Below are 22,162 nucleotides of genomic sequence, written 5' to 3'. Positions count from 1 at the left end.
TAGCAGAAGGGGGGTATCTCCCAGTGGAAAGAAAAGAAAGGGACAAAAACATAAAAGGGAAAGAAAACAGAGGAACATAGATGAGAAAAAGGCCATCTCTACTTTCCCCCTTTAGATCCCGTTTTAACAGCTGATAGCCTTTGAACATTCCTTTATGTAGGTGGCAGAATGGACAGGTTCTGCCACTGCTATTAGTGAGGGCTTCATTTGTGCATCTACAACATACGGTGGGCAGGTAAAGTTACAGGGTACCTGACACATCACATTCCAGAACTGGTTCAAGGAGGGGGAAAAAAAGAGCCCACAATGAATTTGAGTGCAAAAAATAAATATAAAATTTATTAAAACACCCACAACATTTTAAAGATACCAGGAGTAATACAGTTCACAAACCCAGCTGTTTGTGTAAATTATAATAAAATACAAATCAAAAAGGATACATACTTGCAATTTCTAGGCACCCTAAATTAAATTTACTGAAACACTGGGGGAAAAAGGAGGGTAAGGAGGGGTAGCTCAGGAGGCAAACCAAAAAAGTGGAAAGAAAAAATATTAACAAAAAGGTAAAAATTATACAAAATAAAATTATCAGCATAAATTTACTGTACTAAGAATATCTACAGTTTAATACACATCCTATTGCCTTGAGACATTGCAAAAATCTACCATTCATCCATCAACCCCAGATAAACTTCATTTCAAGTAGCCACAGTTTACAAAGTCAAGACGGAATATTCAAGTATGGTTGTTAAGTTCACCTCCATTGGAAGCCAAGTAACCAAACAGGAATTCAAAGAGATAAGAAATAAAACACATCAAAAAGCTACAGGGGTTCTAGATTAAGTCTAATGTATTAATATGCCACTATACGACCTGCCCTTGTTTCTTTGATTGGAATACATGAAAAAGAAATGACATCACTCCTGTTTTTCTCCCCTCTTTTCCCCTCAAAAGAAAAAAAAAAGCATTGAAACCAAGAAAATTTGGAATGTTCAAATAAGCCAATTAGTTTCTTACTTTAAATCCCCACGTGAAGAGTGATGAGTTACCCCTGAATGACGGGTAGTCAAAACGCGAAGAGGGAGCAAACAATACCACTACAAAAAGCATCCCTGATATCAGAATAGAAGCCAATGAGGAAGTAGGCCAAATCGCTCGCTGATTCTTAGGCAAAAAGCAACTTTAGACCTCGCATTTCTGTGCTGCGGTCTCTGCTCAGGGGAGAAGCCTATTGCTCTGCTCTTGCCTGCAGCTCTGCAGGAGGAAGGGCTGGGAGCACCAGAGGGGGCCGCCCCTCTCCCCGCACTCGCGGAGGAAACTGTGCACCTGGATGTGGGACTGTATAACTTATGCTGGGGGTATGCACCTCAAAAATGTTTTGGTCCAGGGTATACTGAAGTTGGCCATGTACTACAGCAGAGGTGGCTGGCTGATAAAACTAGGTTTTGAGGGAGTCATTTCAAATGACAGCAACAATGACCAAGAAAGCTCAAGGAGATGGGCACAGAAAATTCACATTTTATTCAAAAGCAAAACTTAAACATGAACTACAGCCAACCACACTCCTTCCTTTCGGCGTTCCGTTATTTTAACTGCTGAAGAATGAAAAACAAAATGACCCCAGATTTTTCAAGGTCAAGTACGTCATGAGACGGACAACCTGCAGGTATCAGACCCTCATGGAATCTACTTTACTGAAGTTGTCATGATGTCCTGTTTTTGAGGTATTTAAAAAAATTATTGTGACAGTGGATGACACAAAATGGAGCTTCCTGTTGTTTTTAAAACATCAACTTCTGTGGACCCAAGATGAAATTTAGGTTAGCACCAACTAAAAAGCAGCCTCAGTGGCATCGAGTGAGCAAAGAAAGCTCCTTCCTTTAGTCTGAACATAATGGGTTACCAATGAGAGGCAGAAGCAATGCTGAGTTAGAGAATGAAGCCCCTGCCTACCACGGTCCCAGCCAGTGCCAGGGGAGGAAGGAGGTCCATCTGGTCTCTCTTGGTGTGCCCTTGGGACTTCTAGAGATGTCTGCTTAGCACCCTGGGCTGCAGGAGAAAATCTGTGTCCCTGGCTATGAGAATGCCTATCATGCTAGAAGAGGCAGGAGTATCCAACTCCCCTTCCTCAAAAACAAAAACAAACTCAAAAAACCCTTCGCCCTTTCTTTCACATCAAGCCTGAGAAGACAAGTGTGGAACCAAAGCACCTGCAAAGCCAGGCAGGCCCACTCCGGATCACAGCAAGGGAGCTAGCTGCCTTCTCGACTTGCTTTGTTTGGCCACCAAGGGAAGAACGATACAACAAAACACAACACTGCTCAGAGCAGATTATAGCACGGTAAACGGGTCTAAGACAGCACCAAAAGAGGGGAGGGAAAACAAAAGCCAAGAGACTGGAGCCCACCTTGTTTTTGGTTGGTTGTGGTTTCAGAACGTTGATAGCACCTCAGCAAGACAGGATCAGGGACAGTCACATTAAAACACCATAGCACCATTTTATTTAGACTATTTCAATTCATAAAAATGCTTCCTAGTCCATAAAACACACTTCAGTAACAAAAGGAAAGAGATACTGGTTGAGGCACGTCAGGGATATCATATTGTTTTCCACCAGCTTTGCCTTGCTTTGAGATCTCATGGTGGTTAAACCTCTAGAAGCAAGTCTGGCTGGATTTCTCTCAATGAAATCAGGTTATCATTGACTCATTGTCAACCATCCTTGCACATCTGCTGCTGTGTGATACAAAGCAGTTAAGCTCTGCGACTTCTTTCCTTGCTTTAGCACTTTAAAAATCCCTTGCTCTGCAAACTACTGTTTCCAAAAGAGGCTGGTGGAAGGACCAAGAGGGGGCGGTGGGGTATATCATCTCTTTCCACGCACACCATCGTCACCTTAGTGAGAAGGCAAAGCAGTACCCATGAAGCCGGGGTGTGGGAAACATTGGCCCTGCTAAAAACCAGACCCAAAACCAAAAACCAAAAAAACCCCCAAATCCATGCAACACCTTTAGTCAAGATTTCTGATGGTCAGATAATGATTTCTTGAGCTAGCACCAGTTATTTTGTGAGAACCTGCTGCAAAGCGATTTTTATTTTAAAAATCTCTTAGCACAGAACTTTACAAGTACTTCCCTTGCACGCGACAGGCAGGGAAAACAAAACACAGCAGAAAAGGAACCAAATGTTTTGCACTGCACGTGGATGGTGTCCATGGACAGGGCACACTGGGGAGATGACTGAGACGCCATCGGTTTCCGTTGCTATAATATTACTCTTCGAACTTGGTCATGCTGTTAGTTTCTTTAGTTGCAATGGCTTTATTTTTCTTCTCATGATAAAAATGTCTGTTAATCATCTTTAGGATTTAAAAAATGATAGTGCCAGTAAAAAATAAAAATTTGATTTTTCTCTTTAAGAAACCTTCAGCAGCAAGGGGGGATAAAGAGCTGTGCATAGTTACTTTTTAAATATATGTCTAAAGCATGCTAATTTTAATGACTGAGATTTGAGGTAGGTTAGACATGTAGTGTACAAATCAGCATGGGCTTGAGCACGGCAATCGCACCGCCTAACTCTGGAAACGCTATTCTGAGGGGAGTGGGGACATCCAATGGAGACTGCCTCTTGACTCACCTCTCAGCAGCCTATTTCCTACCCTAGAAACTGATGAACCAAGGCATTTTGGGCTGGGGGACAGACGTCGCATGCTTTTAGCTTGTATTGGTTTCTCCTTTCATCTAATGGCTTTCCTACCAAAAGGTGATGAGGGAAGAGTGTATTTAACACACATCAGGAAGATTCACACATGCCAAGTATCAGCATCACCTGGGAACACTCGGGACCTTCCAAACCAACAGCCAACCTGGGGCTTCATGGGTCATACAGACGGTCACATTCTCCACATGTTTCGTAAAATATTGTATTTCTTGCTTAAGATCATTTAAAATGAAGTTTTCAAGGCACCCCCGCATCTACCTAAGCACGGAGTCAAATGAGACCTGCATAAAAGTACTGATGCGATAAGCAAAATAGCATTTAAAGGACCCAATTTTTCCTCAAAACTAGAAAATTAGCATGCTCATTAAAGACTCTGCTTCCTTTAGCTTGTCAAACTGAAGGTCAGAGGTTTTCCTATAGATCTGAGTTCTGAATAATTCTAAGTCCTGATAAGCTCTTGGGTATTTATTTCAAAAGCAATAATATTTCATTTTTTGTCCTGTAAAATAAATGCAACTTTACAGAATATGGTAAAAGTGGAGGATAGACAAAGCACATTAAATATTCAGCTACTATTTACAGTTTCTCCCACAATTACATGTTAAAACATTTTTTTTTTTCAAGTTGCTGTTTAAATCTAGGCAAAAGTGCTTAAAAAAATCTTTCACTATTTACAGTTAAAACCAGACCACATAAATGCTCAGGACATCTTACAACGACCCTCTGCCAGTGCTTCCAAACAGGTACAGTAAACACCCAGCAGGCCGGTTCTCAGCTCTTAAACAAGGCACCCGGAAGCTCAGGAACTTGCCTCTAGCTGTCATCTGATTGTTAAACATGATTCATGAAGACCCATATCTGAATACAACTGCTCAGTAAATACCTGGTCATCTCAGGGCTTGGTGGTCATCCACTGTGTGGCCACATTCCCCTCTGTGTGTCCTGATGAAGCCCCCCATTCACCACATCCACATCCACATCCACATGGGTAGCGTGAGATCATTTCTGCTAATATCACAAGAACAACCAACACTCCCAAGCAGTTTGACTTGGTGACAATGAGTGTTGCTCCCATCAGGCCCAACCTATCTCAACAATGTCACAAAAAGTAAGCACCACATTCTCATTTCAAAGAACCGAATGAATGCACCAGAATTTTCGAACGGGTATGTTAAAGTGGATGAAGAGGGGAGAAAGGAAAAAAATGATCAAATGGAGAAATGGCACCAATTAGGGAGGAAAATCATAGCAACCTGTTGAAAATGTTTGACTCTTGCACTTTAAAATTGTTAAGTGTAGGCCCCTGAACCTGACGATAGCATGAAGGAAGCAGGCTCAGGTATGAGGCATGCACCATTGTCCAATGTGGAAATTCAGGGATCAGGATAGATGCATTAACTGTTGTTACACTGGTCTGCTGAGCTCCTGTAGGATGTGACCTTCCCAAGAGTCAAGAAAGTCCCAGCACAACACTATACAGCACCAGGCTCCGCACAGCACCATGCACAGAGCACCACTGGCTTTTCACAGCTTGGGTTCAACTTCCTGTTTTTAAAGATACAGTAGCCCTTTTTCAATATCAGCATAGACTTTGGGGGCATTTTTTTTTTAAAAACTGCCACTAAGACAAATTCCTTCAGCCCAGCATGCATTGGCTTGGCAACATGGTAGGCGCGGCCCCTAAGAACCTTGCACTCCAGTTCCAGCTTGAGGTGCTGCCTAGTGAACCGTGACATCGTGTGACTCCATAAATAACGGACAGAGGATTCAGTGTGGAGACTAGCAAGCTTGAAGCCATCTACTTCCAACCTGGTTTCTGGGGAAAGCTGTGCCAGCATCTCAGGGGGGCTGGCCTGGGGTGCATCTGCCCCTCGACTCCAAGCCGGGGGCTGGAAAAGGGACCCCAGATGGTTTTCTGCAGACTCTCCCATCCTATCAGAGAGGACAGAGGCTGTCCTGAGGCTCCCTTCCCCGAAGGGAAGGTGTGTGTGTCGGGAGGGATGAACTGGGTGGCTACCGTCTGCGCTTGGCTCTCGAGGGACAGATGGCTGAGGACTTTGCCAGCGCCCGAGGGGCTTGGCTCCCCGGGCCCAGCGAGACTGGGCGGGGGAGCACTGCTGGCCTTTCCTGCCCATCCTTTACCATTACTATTGTCGCTTTTAAAAAATCCAATAAATACATTTTAAATGGAATTTAAAACTACTCCTTTGTGAAAGGACACTATAAACTTTCTTTCCATTATTGTGATATACAAGGATAGAGTTTTAAAAACAAAGAGAAAATAAAAGCCCCCCAAATAAGGGGGGGAAAACAACTTGGAGATATAAATATTAAGATCACGGAAAAATCACCCGACAGCCGTAGTTTCTTCTTCAAAGTGCTGGGGAAGTGGGGGTAAGGGAGGGGCGGGTCAGTTCTGAGGTTTGGACCATAAATACATATATATGATATGCGCATCTATATATGTATATAGAGATAAAAAGACTTCTGCACCCCCAACCCGCCCCCAGGTATGAGGGCAAAAGCACCACAGAGACAGCTCGGGCCGGGCCCGACGCTGAGGTACGCTGGCTCCCTGGCACCTAGATCCAGCGGCTGTAGGGGCCAGTGACCTTCGTGTAGGCATAGGAGGACACGGTGACCGCCGAGTCTGTGGGCACAGCCAGCGCCTGCCGGGTGGGGACGATCCCCTTCTTCTCTTTCTGCTGAGGCTCGGCAACCATGGCACCCCCCCACTTGCGCTTCTTCCCGTACAGCTTGGCCTCCTGCTGGCCCAGGCCCAGCCGGGCAGCCTCCTCCTGCCGTGCCCGTGCCCTCTCCGCCAGCTGCTTCATCTTGGCTTCCCAGAGGGCCAGCCCGTGGTTGGGCTGGTTGAGGTTCTTGTGCTGGTAGAAGACCAGCGAGATGCGGGTGGGGTGGCAGCGGTTGGGCTTCTTGAGTGGTGTGGTGGCGTGCAGCTCCCGCCGGGCACACTCGATGAGGATGGAGCCGTGGGCCGGGGCCACGGCCACGCCGCCGATGTTCTCGTCCAGGAAGTTGTGTTCACTGTCCGACCACAGCTCCTCCTCCTCCTCCTCCGCGCCGCCACCAGCCTTCTCCTCCTTCACCGCTCCCTTGCTGGGGGGCTCCTCGGCCGCCCCCTCCTCCAGGCTGAAGGGATCCCACAGCTTCTCCTCAGACTTCAGGGCCCCAAACAGCTTTTCGCTAGAGCCCAGGGGCATACCGAAGGACTGCCAGGCCTTGTCCAGCTGGCTGGCCCCTGCGGCTGGAATCCTGCCCTCCTCTCCTTTCATGGGGTTCCACAGCTTGTCTTGGAACCCAGGACCACCTTTCAGGGCCGAGTTGAAATCCCCTGCCCCCAGCCCCCAGGGCTTCTCAGTCAGGCTGGGCCCAGCCAAGGCAGAGGTGCCGTTCCCAAACTTGCAGGGGCTCCACGGTTTGCCTCGCAGCCGTCCTCCAGAGTGGGGAGCTGCCTGCTGCCCCTCACTGGGGAACAGCCCCCACTGGCCATCTGTGAAGTGGGAAGGGGCCAGGCAGCTGGCCCCAAAGGAACTGAGCTTGTCGGGGATGATGGAAGGACTCTCCCCAGATGAGAACACACCCCAGCTGCCACCCACACTGTTAGTCCTCTTGGGGGACATGCTTGGGCCTCCTGAGTACTGTCCCCAAAGGTGACTGGGTCCCCCATTCTGAGATGCCTCGGGCAGAGGTGTCTTGCCCATCTTGCCAGCGTCTCTGGGCACAGGCTCGGCCTGGGTCAGCAGGTCTACTGGCTCTTGCTTGATGGATCTGTTGTAGCAACTGGAGCTCTGGGCAAAGGGGGAGGGGTCCCTGGACACTGAGTGGATTGGGTGGGCCTTGGGAAGCAGATACTCCTTAGGGCCTGGGTATGCAGGCTGCTGGTGGTGAGGAGTGGGGTGGTGGGTGTCCGTGGAAACAGCCTGGCTGGGCAGCTCGGCAAACTCAGCACCACCGTAGGCCGGGCTCAGGCTGTTGTGCAGAGCATGGAGGTCTGGCTTCTTCTCAAAACTGCCACTGCTGCCACTGTGCCCCCAGGCACCAGGACCCAGGAACTGAGAGGGGAAGACGGGGTTGCTGGATGGAAAGCCATAGTAGCCAAATGATGGGAGAGCGTACTTGGAGTGGAAGCCATTGACGGAGGTCAGGCTGGGCTGTGCATAGTAGGAGTGGTAGGAGTACACGCTGTTCATGCTGTAAGGGTCGGAGGGCCGGCAGTTGCCCAGCACCGAGTAGCTCTCCACCACCGTGTTGCCACTGTACTTGAAGGAGCTGAAGTGATTCTGCGGCTCTACCTTGAGGGAGGGCTTCAGGCCTTGCTGGGACAATCCACCCTTCAGAGACAGGCCTGAGAAATAGAAGGCAAGATGGCAGAGGGGTAGACACCACCACTGCCTGGAGAGGCCCTGGGCGAGGGACTGGGGATGGACCCTCCTCTTTTCCAGGGATGTTTCCTCTTTCAGGACAGGCAGGTGCAGTGCTGAGGCATGTCCAGTCTGGACCTGGATGTGGGCCCTGCTCAGCAGAGGCCCCCAGCCCCACTGGGGGTGGGAGGAGGCAACCCCTGGTGGAAGCAGCTCATGCAGGGTCCACAGTCCCCCCTGCCCCCACCCTAAAGAACTCCAGAAGTTGCACTGAAGCACCACCACCCCCTGTGCCCAGCCCAGTGGGGATCACAGCAGGAACCAGGGCAGGAGATGAGAACTCAGATGCCTGCTGGCAACCATCTCTGCCCATAAGCCCCTCTGCCCTGGAGCACACCCACGTGTCCTGAAATGCTGCTACTCGCCTCAGTATCTCAGAGAAGAGCAAACTAGAGCTCAGAGGGGAGCCTCCGATTCTCCCAGGGGAGCAATCTAGAGAAACCCAGTGCTCCCCGTCTACCAAGCTCAGTTCCATGCAGATAACAAGTCCTGCTATACTTGCATCCCCATGGCCTCCCGTCAGGCTGGGTGTCCTGCGGCTGCTGCTGATAGCTTTCTGACTGACAGTTAAGCAGAGGCCGCAGTTCCCGCGTGATGCAGGAGGGTGCGTGGAAGAGCGAGGGCCCTCATGAGGACAGCACCAATGCCACCCCTGGCAGGCACCCTCCCCCACACACCTGGGTCCGACGTGACGCCCGCCAGCTCCAGGGCCTCCTGCTTGATCTTCTCGGGAGTGCTCAGCTTCTCCTTCTGAATCTTCTTCTTCTCAGCTGCTGCCTTTCTGGCTTCCAGCTGCCGCTGGCGGCAGGACTTGGCAGGCTCGGGCAGGCGCCGGACCTCGCGGGGGAAGGCGGTAAGCACCTGGATGGCTCCGCTGCCCACCTTTGCATTCTGGTTCTCCTCGCTACCAAACTCATCTGTGTTGGCCATCTTGTACAGAGGGAGAACGTGCAGCTGCTCATCCTCAGGAATCTTGCCCACGCAGCGATTGTCTTCCTTGGTCAGGGTGCAGACCTGCCCCAAGCAGTGGGGGAGAGAGGACATGGGGTTGGGGGACCGAGTGCTGGCAGAGAGGGGTCTGAGCACCCCAAACACGTGACCTCGTCTTTCCCCACACAATCCCAACACCAGCCACTACTACTTCCGAGAGTTTCTGAAAAGCACATTGATCTTGGTTCACAGGGTAACAGTATCGCCAGCATCTAGAGTCCACTCATCAACTTTCAAGGCACATTATCTCCTGTGATCCTAAGAAGGCTGAGAGGGGATGAGATGCCTGGCGAGGGGCCTGGTCAGGACAAGGAGGCCTGCTCTGCCCTCTGGCATAGCACTGAGGCCATGGCACCACGTTACCCAGTGGAGCTCGGACCATCCACCATTATCTTCCTTGTTCTAAACACTCAGCCTCCTTTTGCTCTTAAAAAAAGTTTCCTTTTTATGAAAAATCTCTATATGCTGATTGTAGAAAATTTAGGCAAACAAAAAGGAAATAAAATCTCCCATCCCACCACCCGGAAGTAATCACTTTAGATACCAGGGTCATCTAATTGTGTACATACATAGGTACACAATTACTTTTTGGATTTAAAGGGGACATTATGTAAATGGTCATATAATAGCTTCATTTTTTTAACATAGTATAAATATTTTCCTGTGCATTATTCTCCCCCAATATGATAAGAGTTGTATAATATTATTCTATTGTATCAATGTATTAGTTTAACTAATTATCAGATATTTCAACTTGTTTCCAATTTTTTATACCATAAACAGTACTTTCAAAATACCCTTTTAGCTAAATTTTCTAAGATTCTTAATTCCTTAGAATGAATGTTAAGTAGAACTGCCAGACTGCCCTCAAAAATGATTTGGTTTTTCCCTCATAGCAGCAGAATGTATTCCAACTTCCCTATATTTTTTCCACTAATTTCTTTAAAAACTTTTTCCTCATTGTTAAAATTGATTTTGTTGGTGTACATTTCTCAACAAGGTTTGCTTTTTTTCCCCCAAGTTTACTCTCTATGCTTGCGTTGACTCTATTTTCTTATTTTCTATATTCTTGATGCTCTGGCATTTGAGGTCTTGATCCCAGACAGGCTGCCCCTCCCGGGGCTACTTAATTCCCAGAGATAGCAAATGACTCCCTGCAAGTGTGCCTTTGATATATGAACTAGCAAATCCAGAGCCCACATCCCCAGCCATCTCCTTTATCATACTCACACACCAAGCCAATATTTCCCTGGCCTTAAATTGTAGACGGCCATGAGGAACCATCCCATAGCTCAGAGCCAGCCAAAGTATTCAAACTGCCCAATCCTAAATGTCCCCGGTGTAGCTACCCTGTGTCACCCATTCTTTCCTGCAAAACCCCACTAAAGACTCCGGGCCATGCTCCCCTCTTCCTCTTCTGCTCCTGACTGGCCTGGTGCTTCCCCAAGTGGCCCCCGGAGCACGACCTGCCTCCTGTTTCTAGGATCTGAGTATAAACTTCCTTCCTATTATCCAGGTTTACATGTCTTACCATACCCACTTAAAATGAATCCTTGGCCCATTTTAACACAATGCTCTCATTGTCCTCCTCTTGTGAGTTTTATAACTTTTGCCCACTACTATATATGACTAGTCATTTCTTAAATCATGAAGTCATCTTTGTATATTAAGGTTACTGTTTCTTTATCATGTGTTACAAATACTGTAGCAGTTGGAGCTCTGTGAATTATTAGCCACTGTTAGTGTTTAACTACGCAGACGTGTATGTGTGTGCATGTATGGCTATATAAAACTACAAATGGGATGACATGATATGTACATGCTATTCTATAACCTGCTTTTCTTTTTCTTTTTTTTCTTGAGACAAGGTCTCACTCTACTGCACAGGCTGCAGTGCAGTGGCATGATCAGGCTCACAGCAGCCTCAACCTTCTGGGCTCAAGTGATCCTCCCACCTCAGTCAGCCTCCTGAGTAGCTGGGACTGCAGGCATGCCTAACCATGCCCAGCAAATTTTTGGTAATTTTGTAGAGGCTGGGTTTTGCCATATTGCTCAGGCTGGTCTAAAACTCCTGGGCTCAAGTGAGCCTCCCACCTCAGCCTCCCAAAGTGCTGGGATTACAGGTGTGAGCCACCGTGCCCAGCCTGACCTGCTTTTTTTTCTTTTTCTTCTTTTTTTTGAGACAGAGTTTAGCTCTTGTTTCACAGGCTGGAGTGCAATGGCATGATCTCGGCTCACTGCAACCTCCACCTCCTGAGTTCAAGCAATTCTCCTGCCTCAGCCTCCTGAGTAGCTGAGATTACAGACACCTTACACCATGCTCAGCTAATTTTTTGTGTTTTTGGTAGAGACAGGGTTTCACCATGTTGGCCAGGATGGTCTCCAACTCCTAACCTCAGGTGATCCACCCACCTTGGCCTTCCAAAGTGCTGGGATTACAGGCGTGAGCCAGCCTGACCTGCTTTTCTTAACTCAAGGATAATTAATTCAAGTTATCCAATTTGTACTGGCCTTTCAATTGTGATTCTGGTGTTTTATTACACTGAACAGAAACCTTATATTTTTATGGCACTAACTTTATTAACCATTTCACTTAGAGGTACTCTAAGTGAGTTTGGTGTCATGCCCTACCCCAGCTTGTTTCTTCCCAGAATATGTGTGGGTCTTCGACTTCCTCTGCTCTGACCAGTCTCCTGTGTACCTTCTGGGTGAAACTGGCCATCAGTCCCGCTTCCTACCAGTCTGTCAGACCCAATGCTATAAACAACAGACCAAAGGGAAAACGCTAAGGATGAGATGTGGCAGAAGCTGTATTTCCCATAAGAGATAACTTACAGATGTCAAAAGGTAAGGCTATCCTGATTTAAAAAATCAGTACATGAATGGGAGAGTCACAAACATGAAATTAAAATGGTTAAGAAGAAACAGGAAAAAATGTTCAACCTCTCTAGTAACAAAAGAAACACAAATTAAAATGAGACCGTATGCTTCCCACTCAGGCAGCAGGCAAAGATGAAAGAGACCACCTAAATCCAGTGTTGCCAAGCAAGCAGAATTAGTGCCCCAAGCCTGTAAAAGTAAACATCAATGCAATCTCAAGGAGGTTACTGTGCCACTGCACAAATACATGAGAAGAATAGCCTCTCCCTGTGGTTTACAGAAGGGAAATGGCTGAAAGCACTTACTGTCCATTGATAGGGGACTGGTTAAATAAATGATGGCAGAGCCATACACACAGCCTCAGAAAATGAAGTCCATTGACACAGAAAGCTTGAGTTAAGAAAAGCAGGTCATAGAACAGCATGTATATATAATGTGACCCCATTAGGGTAAAATTTCATAAAGCCATATACATACACATACATATTTGGGTATCTGAATGGATGCTCACCAAACTGCTAACTAGTTATCTCTGAGATTTCAGACAACCTTTTAAATATTATTTAAAATTTTTAAAAATGAGTAGTTACTCTTTAGGAAAAAATAATGCTTTCCATTTTGGAAGAAAATAGTCCTTTTTTCTACCCCAAACTCTAGAAGCTCTGGGGTCCAGATCACCTCATGGTGCTCTTGCTGTCACCCACCTTCCAGTGCCCCCCAGCTCCTCCGCCTCTCTAACCCTGTGGGCCTGCCCTTTCCGTGTATTTTACCTAGAAATCCTCACAAGAGAGTGCTGGCAGGAGCTGCCCCTTCTTGCTTCTCAGTCTTGGACATGGGGATGGAAGACAAGTAGAGAAATGAAATCATGAGGTGGGGCCATCAATCCCCAGGGGGCATGAGCTACGCCTGGAATCTGGGAGCCCTCTTTCCAGGTGAATGTGCTGGTGCCCTTGCCTCTTCCTCAGCCCCTGGAAGCCCTGTCTGCCCAGAACCTGGCTAAAAGAAGAGCAGAGAGCTAGCATCATCTCTTCAAGGAAGCCCCTACCCAAGTCCAACCTCTCTCTTCTCCATCCGCACTCACTCTCCTGGTGATGGCATCAGCTTCACGGCTCTAACTATAAACCATATGCTCTCCAGACCCTCCCGCCCCTGCCTATCCACATCTCCACCTGCATGTGTAGCAGGCGTCTTGAAACAGGCTTCTTGATTTCTTACTCCTAAATTCAGCCTTTCCCTGCTACTCTACATCTCAGTCAATGTTCCAACGCACCCAGATGCTCAAGCAAAAAGCCTTGGTGTGCTCCTCAAGTCCTGCTCATGTAACAACTACACAGTCCTCTTGGCGGTCCCTTACACAGCATTCAAAATCTGTCCCATTAGCACTTGCCCCCACTCCTGCCCAAGTTGTGTCTCCTCCGGCCTGGACGGCTGTCCCAGCCTCCTCCCTGGCCTCCTTCCACCTATTCCCTCCCGTCTACCTCACCCTGACCCCACCATCACACACCTCATTCTCTAACTGCAGCAGCAAGAGTGTGTCTAACTTTACAATGCAACTTACTGCTGCCCAGCTGAGAAGCTCTCAACAGCTTCCCATCACATTTACAGCAAACCCTGCAACCCTCACCTGGCCCTCAAGGCTCCCTGTGAGCTGGTCCCTGCTGGCCTCTCCAATCCTGCTCCCCCGCCCCTTGTTACTCCCTTTCCGTTGTTCCCTGAACACACACCCAGCCTGCTTCCCACTTGGAGCCTGTGTGCATGCTGGTCCCTCTGCTTGGAGCACTCTACTCCCAGACAGTGGCTCCCTCATTCTCTTGCGTCTCAACTCACGTCTCAACTCAAATGTCCCCTCCTCAGAGCAGCCTCTCATCTAAAGTAGCATCTCCTGTCACTTTGTCCCTCACCCTGCTTCATTTTTCCCTCTTGGCCCTTCATTGCTACAGGACATTCCCTCACATACTTGGACAGGAACTGTGTTCGTTTCATCCTGCAGCACGGAGAGCAGTGCCTGGGCACAGCTGGTACTCAATACACATTTGTCCAAAGAATGAATCAAGGGTTTGTCTGCGTTTAAATCCAAGTGTCCACAGAGACCAGGACCCATGCTTTAGATACTGGGCACTTCAGGTGCCCAAGGGGCTGCATCCTCCAGCATCTCCCTAAGACACGGACACAAAAATAGCCTTGTCTGTTCAAGGGTTTTCTGGTGAGGGTTTTCTCTGGGAGGTGGGCAGGAGCAGGCTGTCTTGTAGGGCACCTTCCAGAGTTCTGAGGGTCCTGTCTTCATGTCCCTCCCTACCCTCAGCCTGTCTTTCTGCACAGACCACACGGTTCCCTCCCACAGTCGCCCCACAGGTGGGGCTGTGACAGGGCACAGGCTTCCTTACCACAGTGCACCCGTTGTAGAGGTTATGCTGGTCCTTGTGGGCGTGGGCACAGAAGTCCATGCAGGCCGTGACCCCTGCGAAGGGCCGTCCTTCCTTCAGCCCCAGACGGCAGTCAATCGCTACTTCCTCGTTGGTCACCTATGTAGATGGCCAAGGAGAGGTGCTCACATCACCTGAGGTGAGTGGCCCCGATTCTGCACCTGAGGAGGCTGGGTCTTGGAAGGAGGGATGTAAAGGATCATCGTCACCTTGCCCTTCAACTGCAGGAGGGAGGCTTTCTGGCTGAGAGGCCAGGCCCCAGCTCCAAAAAAGTTACTTTAGGGCTCCTGTAGGAATTACTTCCTTCTGGGTTATCCCAAGTCCCTTTGCCTTGTCTGGGAGATGCAGGTGTGACAGTGGAGAGAAACTCGAGCCTCACCAGTGGAAACCAGACCAGAGTAGGTGGCAGGTTACCAGGGGAAGGGGGAAGACCAGGATAGAAGAGGAACAGTGTGGGATGCAGGTAGCCTGGTGTAAAAAAGGGGTTTCAGCCGAGTGCGGTGGCTCACACATGTAATCCCAGCACTTTGGGAGGCTGAGGCGGGTGGATCATGAGGTCAAGAGATCGAGACCATCCTGGCCAACACCGTGAAACCCTGTCTCTACTAAAAAAAATACAAAAATTAGCTGGGTATGGTGGCCCACGTCTATAGTCACAGCTACTCAGGCTGAGGCAGGATAATTGCTTGAACCCGGGAGGCAGAGATTGCAGTGAGCCAAGATTGTGCCACTGCACTCCAGCCTGGCGCCTGGCGACAGAACAAGACTCTGTCTCCAAAAAAAAAGGGCGGGGGGGGTTTCATCAAAGAATGACATCATTGCTTTACTTCTGGGCTGGGCTCTTCCCGTAAGAGAGCAAAAGGGCCCACTCTCCCACTTCCCACCTTCAGAGCCTGAGCAGAGATGTGGACGGTGACATGTGGGCAGCAAAAGGCCTGGGACCCATTACCTGGTTCTGATAGGCCTGAGGAGCTAGCCGCTTGTACAGGGGAGCGACTTCGGTGGCCAGGTCCTGGAAACTCTTCCGGAGTACTTCTTCCTGCGGAGAGAGGAGCAGTCACATATCCAGAGCAGCCCACCTGGCAGACGCTGCACCCTGGAAATGGACCAGCATTCCTGAAGCATCGCGGGGGAGGCTGGAAGGAGGTGTCATCAGGTGTCTTCCCGGCCTTTCCTCCAGGAGGGCTGTGGTGCCATGTCCATTTCACAACTGAGGACACTGAGGCTCCCAGGAAAAGCTGTGGAAGCCATGGCCTGAAGGTCTCGTCATCCTGACTGCTAAACTACTGCTCCTTTAGGCTCCCGCCCAGTTCAGCCCAGAACACATCAAACAGTTTCTTGCTTTTGAATGCTGAACACCCTAGGTCAAGGGTGTGGCACAGTGGGAATGAAAAAGCCATGAGGACCAAGTGTGGCTCCTGCCTCCTAGGCTACAGACAGGAAGAGAGGCAGGCAGGATCCATGCTAGAAATTCCATAGCCAGCCCAGCCCAGAGCCTGCCACGAGCCAAGGACACAGACAGACTTCAAATCTCCAGCCACTAGGCTCGTACTATGTAATGTGTTATTTACAAGCCACATGTAGCTACAGAAATACAGATGAATTCTAACTTTTTTTTCTTTAGGACAGTCTCACTCTGTCACCCAGGCTGGAGTGCAGTGGCACGATCTTGGCTGACTGCAACCTCCACCTCCTGGGTTCAAGCGATTCTCCTGCCTCGGCCTCCCAAGTAGCTGGGATTACAGGTGCCCCCAACCACACCCAGCTAATTTCTGTTGTATTTTTAGTAGGGATAGGGTTTTGCCTGAGGTCTGACCTCAGGTGATCCACCTGCCTCGGCCTCCCAAAGTGCTGGTATTACAGGTGTAAGCCACTGCGCCTGGGCTGAATTCTAATAAAAATTAAAGAAATTCAGTCCCTCAGTTGCACTAGTCCCATTTTAAATACTCAGCAGCCACATGTGGCTCCTGTACAGACAGCAGAGAATGTTTCCACCATCACAGAAAGTGTTGTGGGACAGCACTGCTCTACATGAAGCAGCAGTCCCTGGTCACATGTGACAGAGAGTTCCAGGAGTCCACAGACTCTGGCCCTCCAAAAACAAGCAGGACTTGAAGGGATCCTAGGACACCATGAGCACAGGCACAAAGGGTTTATGAAGAAGAAAGCAGGAAGAGAGGAGAGAGAAAAAGAATAAAGCACACAGAATGAGAAACGGAAGGTAGAGACCCACGGCTGAGCTGTCCATCCAGTGGGGTGACCAGGGCTGCCAGCCACTCTCGACCAGGCCTGCCAGCCACTCTCGACCAGGCCAGCCTGGGCCAGGGAGGCCAGAAAGGCCAGGACACCTCCCTGCCTGCTGTCCAGATGCTGCCACCAGCACAGCATGCAGTGAGGCTTGTGAGCTCTAGGGACACATAGGCCTGGGTTTCAATCCTGCCTTCACCATCAGCCACATGGCCTTGAGGAAGCCATCTGAGAAACCTGTGAGGGGCTTGGCACAGTACTTAGCATATCACAAGAGCACAGGAAGTGGCAGCTGGTGGAACAGGGAAAGGATTTGAGAGAAATTAAGCCAATGTCTTTCCATTCATGGTAGTTCATAGGTCTTGGTGGCCCCAGGGCTCCATTCATTGAAGCAACTGCATCTGCTGCTCGTGGGGGAGGGTGGATCTTACCGTAAATACAAATCTAGTAACAAATTAGACAATTTGTGGGTCACACAATAGTCTAAAACCCAGGTCTGGGGTAAATAAAGAGTTCTGAATTTTAAAATGCTTGCTTTTCCTTATGAGGACCTGAGCTTGGCAGTCAGAGCACAGCAGGTGAAATGGGCGTTGGTGTGGAGAGGATGTCCGTGCGCCATGGCAAGTGGGAAGCCCTTCTGGTACTAGGAGCTTGGAGAGATTTGGAAGGTTGGGACTGAGTCCAGATATTTAGATATTGGTCTGTATCCGAGCAAAGGGAGCCAGCACCCCACCCACTCAGGAGCCCAGGCAGTAGGGAGGTGAAATGGCAGACGGCCTGGACAGGCTTGCACCTTCCTTGCATTTGGAGCTGAGTGGAGACCACCTCCCGGGAGGGCCTTTACCATGCAGGCATCAGAGGAGAGACGGCAGGGAGGGGGCCTTCCCTTGTTGTTTCAGGGCTGGGGGAGGCCCTGCAGGCAGGGGCGCAGGTAAGAAGCCTGCAAAGAGGAGGTGCTGTATCTAGTGGCCATACTGTGTGGACGCCAGTCCAGAGCCCAGGGACCAGGCCAGGTTCCCGACATGGAGAGTGCAAGGGCCCGGACGACTGCCCAGTGTCTGTCCAGCAGCCAGGCAGGGTGGTAGATGCCTCGGGAAGTACAGCAAAGACCCAGAGGGTGGCCCATGCAACACAGACCGCCTTTCCTGCTAAACCTCACACCCAGAAAGATGACCTGGGAAGATGAGGGAAATGACCTCTGAGAAGGCCAAATTCTCATGAGGAATTTGAATATGTATCTTCAATATCTGGAATATTTGCCTAAAAGAGATGGTTTAAATTGGAAGGGTCTGGGGCACCTGTAACTGCTAACTCTAATTTTTCACACTTGGTGCCCTCCACACATCCCACACCCCTTATTTCACAGTAAGATAAAGTCAACTTTTAAAAAAACTAAAACAAGCTCTACTTCCTGCGCATCTGAGTCATGGCGTGCCAGCCCTACCTCCCGCTGGACTATTAAGGGTGCCAGGCGAGAAAGGATGGGAGGCAGGGTTCCCGCCCAGCTCTGCTCACCTCTTTGGGATTGTCCCCCGCGAGGCGGAACTTGCGAGGTGTCTTGCTCCGAGCATACTTGCAGCCGTTGAAGTACATGCTCCAGGAACAACCAAAGGAGAAGGAGGCACCGCAGGTGTTGGGGTCTTTGCCTTGGCACGCGCAGGTCCGGCTGCAACATAACAGCACAGGTCGGGTATACAGTTGTGACATCCCTTCTTTCTGGAGTATTTCTCCTCCCTCAAGGGGTGGCCGTGCTGAACCCTGGCATCCACCAGCCTCCCAGTGACTGGGACTCACCCTTCTCTTCCCCCAACCTCTTTCTCAAGTTTCTTTGAGTACAATGGCAGCTCTAAAGCAGGCTCTTCTGCCCCCACCACTGAGAACCTACAGGCCTAACACTGAGTCTTGCTGGGAGCAGCACATGGGTTTACTGAAGTAAGGAGGAAGAATCTGGTAAAAACCCATGAAGGTTTATACTTTCCCTTAATTCTAATATCTTAAACGTCTCCAACATACACCATACGAACAGGGAAATGACGTGAGCCCCAGGATTTGAGCGTGCCTATTTCCCATAGCCCAGATGTTAACAGGCTTTTCAACAAAGTATAGTAAGATGAAAATTACTGCTTAATACAATCAGGAAAAACAACCCAAATGCCCCTCACTGGGGAATGAATAAGCGAATTGTGACAGATCCACACAGTGGATTATGACTCAGTGATAAAAAGGAATGAGGTACTGACATACACAACACAGATGAACACTGAAAACATTACATTCAACGGAAGAAGCCAGGCTCGGAAAGCTACACCCTATACGATCCCATTTATGTGACATTCTTGCAGAGGCAAACCTACAGGAACAGGAAACAAGTCTGCTGGCTGCCCAGGGCTAGGGGAGGGCTTGCTGATAAAGGGCATGGGAGACTTGCAGGGAAGATGAAACTGTTCTGTATCTTTTTATTTTTGGGACGGAGTCTCATTCTGTTGCTCAGGCTGGAGTGCAGTGGCGCAATCTCAGCTCACTGCAACCTCTGCCTACCGGGTTAAAGTGATTCTCGTGCCTCAGCCTCCTGAGTAGCTGGGATTACAAGCATGTGCCAACACACCTGGCTAATTTTTGTATTTTTTAGTAAAGACCGGGTTTCGCCACTTTGGCCAGGCTAGCCTCGAATTCCTGGCCTCAGGCAATCCACCAGCCTCAGCCTCCCAAAGTGCTGGGATTACAGGCATGAGCCACCAGGCCCGGCCCTGTTGTGTATCTTGATAGTGGTGGTGGTAGCTACGTGACCGTAAACATTTGTCAAAACTATCCGAACTATATACCTAAAAGGATGAATTTTATTGTAAATAAATATACCTTCATTTTTTTAAATGGGAAAAACTCTAATTAAAGGGCAGGTTTTGCAAATATCATTGATACCTTCTATCTTTGGGGCACATGTACTTCACACTTGCTAACATCATTAGTGGCCAGTACATTGACCTGGGGTTTAACAGCGAAGTCAAGTTAGCAGACCCTCCGAAGCCTGAGCTAGAACCCAGCTCAAGCAAGACCTATGGAAAAACCTTCCTCAACCACAGTCCTAACTGTGCAGGACACACAGTGCTGCAGAGATGGCAGGAGCCTTCCCTGGGGTTGCCCGAAGTCTCCTGTGATCCTATGGGTGGGCTCGGGCCCTGGCCCTGCAGCCCCCTGCTACATACTCATCGTTGAGGCCGCATCTCCGGCTGGTGGGGTTCCCGTACTTCCGGAGGGTGTCGGTGAGCTCCTGGTAGAGGGTGTCGCCAAGGCTACGGGGGATGCCCTCCCAGGCCAGGATGAGGATGACGATCACGGCATTTTGACAGTGGTGGCCCGCCCGGTGCCGCACCAGGCAGAGCAGCTTCTCCTCCAGCGTGTGCCTGCGGATCACCTGTGGGGACGCAGGGTGTGAGGGGCAGGAGCCAGGCACCTGTGCTCCTCTGCATGGTGCCATCCCTCCCTCTGTCACACGGACCCAGGGCGCAGGTCTTTAGGGCAAGGTACCAGGGGTGTCATGCCCTGACGACAGCAACCTCACAGGCTAAGAGACCATTATGGTTAGGGGACAAAAACATAAATGTTATTTTTTTTTTTTGAGAGTGAAGTAAAAAATAATTAGCACAAAGTTTAAGTTGCTGATGACTTACATAGGCTTAGGAGTAAAAATACATGGATAAACACTGTAAGCCAAAATACAGTCCAATTTTTATGTATCCTAAAGCATTTGCAGAGAAAACGCTGCATACCTGCGTGTTTTAGTTAAAAAGCAAGGGGTTTGGCACTATGGAAAACAGTCTGGCAGTTTCTCCAAAAACTAAACATAGGACTACCAAATGATCCAGCAATTCCATGCCTAGGAATACACTTGAGGGACTGAGAGCAGGACACAGGCAGATCCCTAAATACCCACGTTCACTGCAGCACTATTCACAACAGCCAAAAGGTGGAAGCACCCCCAGTGTCTATCGGCTGATGAACAGGTAAGTACGATGTGGTACAGACAAGACTCACTCAGCCTTAAAGAGAAACAAAATTCTGATTCATGTTACAACATGGATGAACCCTGAAAACCTGCTAAGTGAAATAAGCAGACACAAAAGGACACATAGTATATGATTTCACTTATATGAGGTACCCAGAACAGTTAAATTCAGAGAGACAGAAAGTAGATTAGAGCTTACCAGGGCCTGGGAGAGGGGAGAATGGAGAATTACTGTTAATGGGTGTGGAGTTTCAGTATGGGATGTTGAAAAAGTTCTAGAAATAGACTATGGTGAAGGCTGTACCACAATGTGAATGTTTTAATGTCACCAACCTGTACACTGAAAAATGGTTAAAATGTTAGATTTTATTTCTACACACACACTTTTTTTCTTGAGTCAGAGTCTTGCTCTGTTGCCCAGGCTGGGGTGCAATAGCATGATCATAGCTCACTGCAGCTTCGAACTCCTGGGCTCAAGTGATCCTCCCACTTCAGCCTTCTTGATTACCTAGGAGTACAAGTACACGCAGCCATGCCCGGCTACTTTTTAAAAATTTTTAAGAGATAGGGTCTCACTGCTTCTCGGCCTTTTGGCTAAGATCAAGTGAGATAGGATCTCACTATGTTGCCCACGCTGGTCTTGAACTGCTGGGCTCACATGATCCTCCTGCTTCAGCCTCCCAAATTGCTAGCATTACAGACAGGAACCACTGCGCCCAGCTTCTGTTTATATATTGTTACCACAATTTAAAAAATGTACTACACCAAAAATCATTGAATTGTATGCTTCAAATGAGTTTGAACTGTATGGTATGAGAATTATAACTCAAAAGAGCTTTTTTTTTTTTTAAAAAAAAAAAAAAAAAAAAAAAAAGCAAGAGCCCTGGGTATCAACTGCTCTGCTGCTCAGGATCTAGGTTGGGGGTCCGGGTTCTCACTCACTCCCAAACACTGTCCTGGTTGACAAAAAGATTTCAGAGCCAAGAGGCCTGGGAGCTGGGGAAGGAGGTGGCTGAAAATTGCCAGAGAATGCCAGGTGATTCTGTGACCAGATAAGATGTGGGGGCCTGTGGGCAGGGGAAGGATGAGGGTAGACTAGGAAGGGCTCCAAGGGGGAAGGGCCTCGAGGCAGGGGCTCCACCCAGGATGGTGAGCAGGGGGCTTACATAAAGAGTTTCATGCTGCCGAGTGTGGTGGCTCACACCTGTAATCCCAGCACTATAGGAGGCCAAGGTGGGTGGACCACCTGAGGTCGGGAGTTCAAGACCAGCCCGACCAACATGGAGAAACCCCATCTCTACTAAAAATACAAAGTTAGCTGGGTGTGGTGGAGCAAGACTGTAATTCCAGCTACTCAGGAGGCTGAGGCAGGAGAATCACTTGAACCAAGGAGGTGGAGGTTGTGGTGAGCTGAGATCGTGCAATTGCACTCCAGCCTGGGCAATAAGAGCAAAACT

The 22,162-nt window shown here is 49.0% G+C and overlaps 1 protein-coding gene across 3 annotated transcripts in view; it reads right to left on the bottom strand.

Moving 5' to 3' along the window:
* Window positions 1–311: 311 nt before the first annotated feature.
* TET3 (tet methylcytosine dioxygenase 3) overlaps window positions 312–22,162 on the bottom strand; it is a 118,978-nt gene continuing 97,127 nt past the window's right edge. For 2 of the 3 annotated variants that reach the window (XM_017508691.2, XM_037731433.1), the window contains 6 exons: window positions 19,906–20,114; window positions 18,218–18,368; window positions 15,405–15,494; window positions 14,417–14,554; window positions 8,840–9,176; window positions 312–8,086 (listed from right to left, as the gene is read on the bottom strand). In XM_017508691.2, coding sequence (XP_017364180.1) covers window positions 6,303–8,086; window positions 8,840–9,176; window positions 14,417–14,554; window positions 15,405–15,494; window positions 18,218–18,368; window positions 19,906–20,114 — 2,709 coding nt within the window. In that variant the 3' untranslated portion in view covers window positions 312–6,302. The remainder of the gene's footprint in view (window positions 8,087–8,839; window positions 9,177–14,416; window positions 14,555–15,404; window positions 15,495–18,217; window positions 18,369–19,905; window positions 20,115–22,162) is intronic. The other variant, XM_017508692.2, reaches the window with a different exon arrangement.

Source organism: Cebus imitator, unplaced genomic scaffold (genome assembly GCF_001604975.1).
Source record: "Cebus imitator isolate Cc_AM_T3 unplaced genomic scaffold, Cebus_imitator-1.0 Scaffold399, whole genome shotgun sequence".
In the NCBI taxonomy this organism is placed as follows: Eukaryota; Metazoa; Chordata; class Mammalia; order Primates; family Cebidae; genus Cebus; species Cebus imitator.
This window is presented reverse-complemented; position numbering and strand designations above follow the sequence as displayed.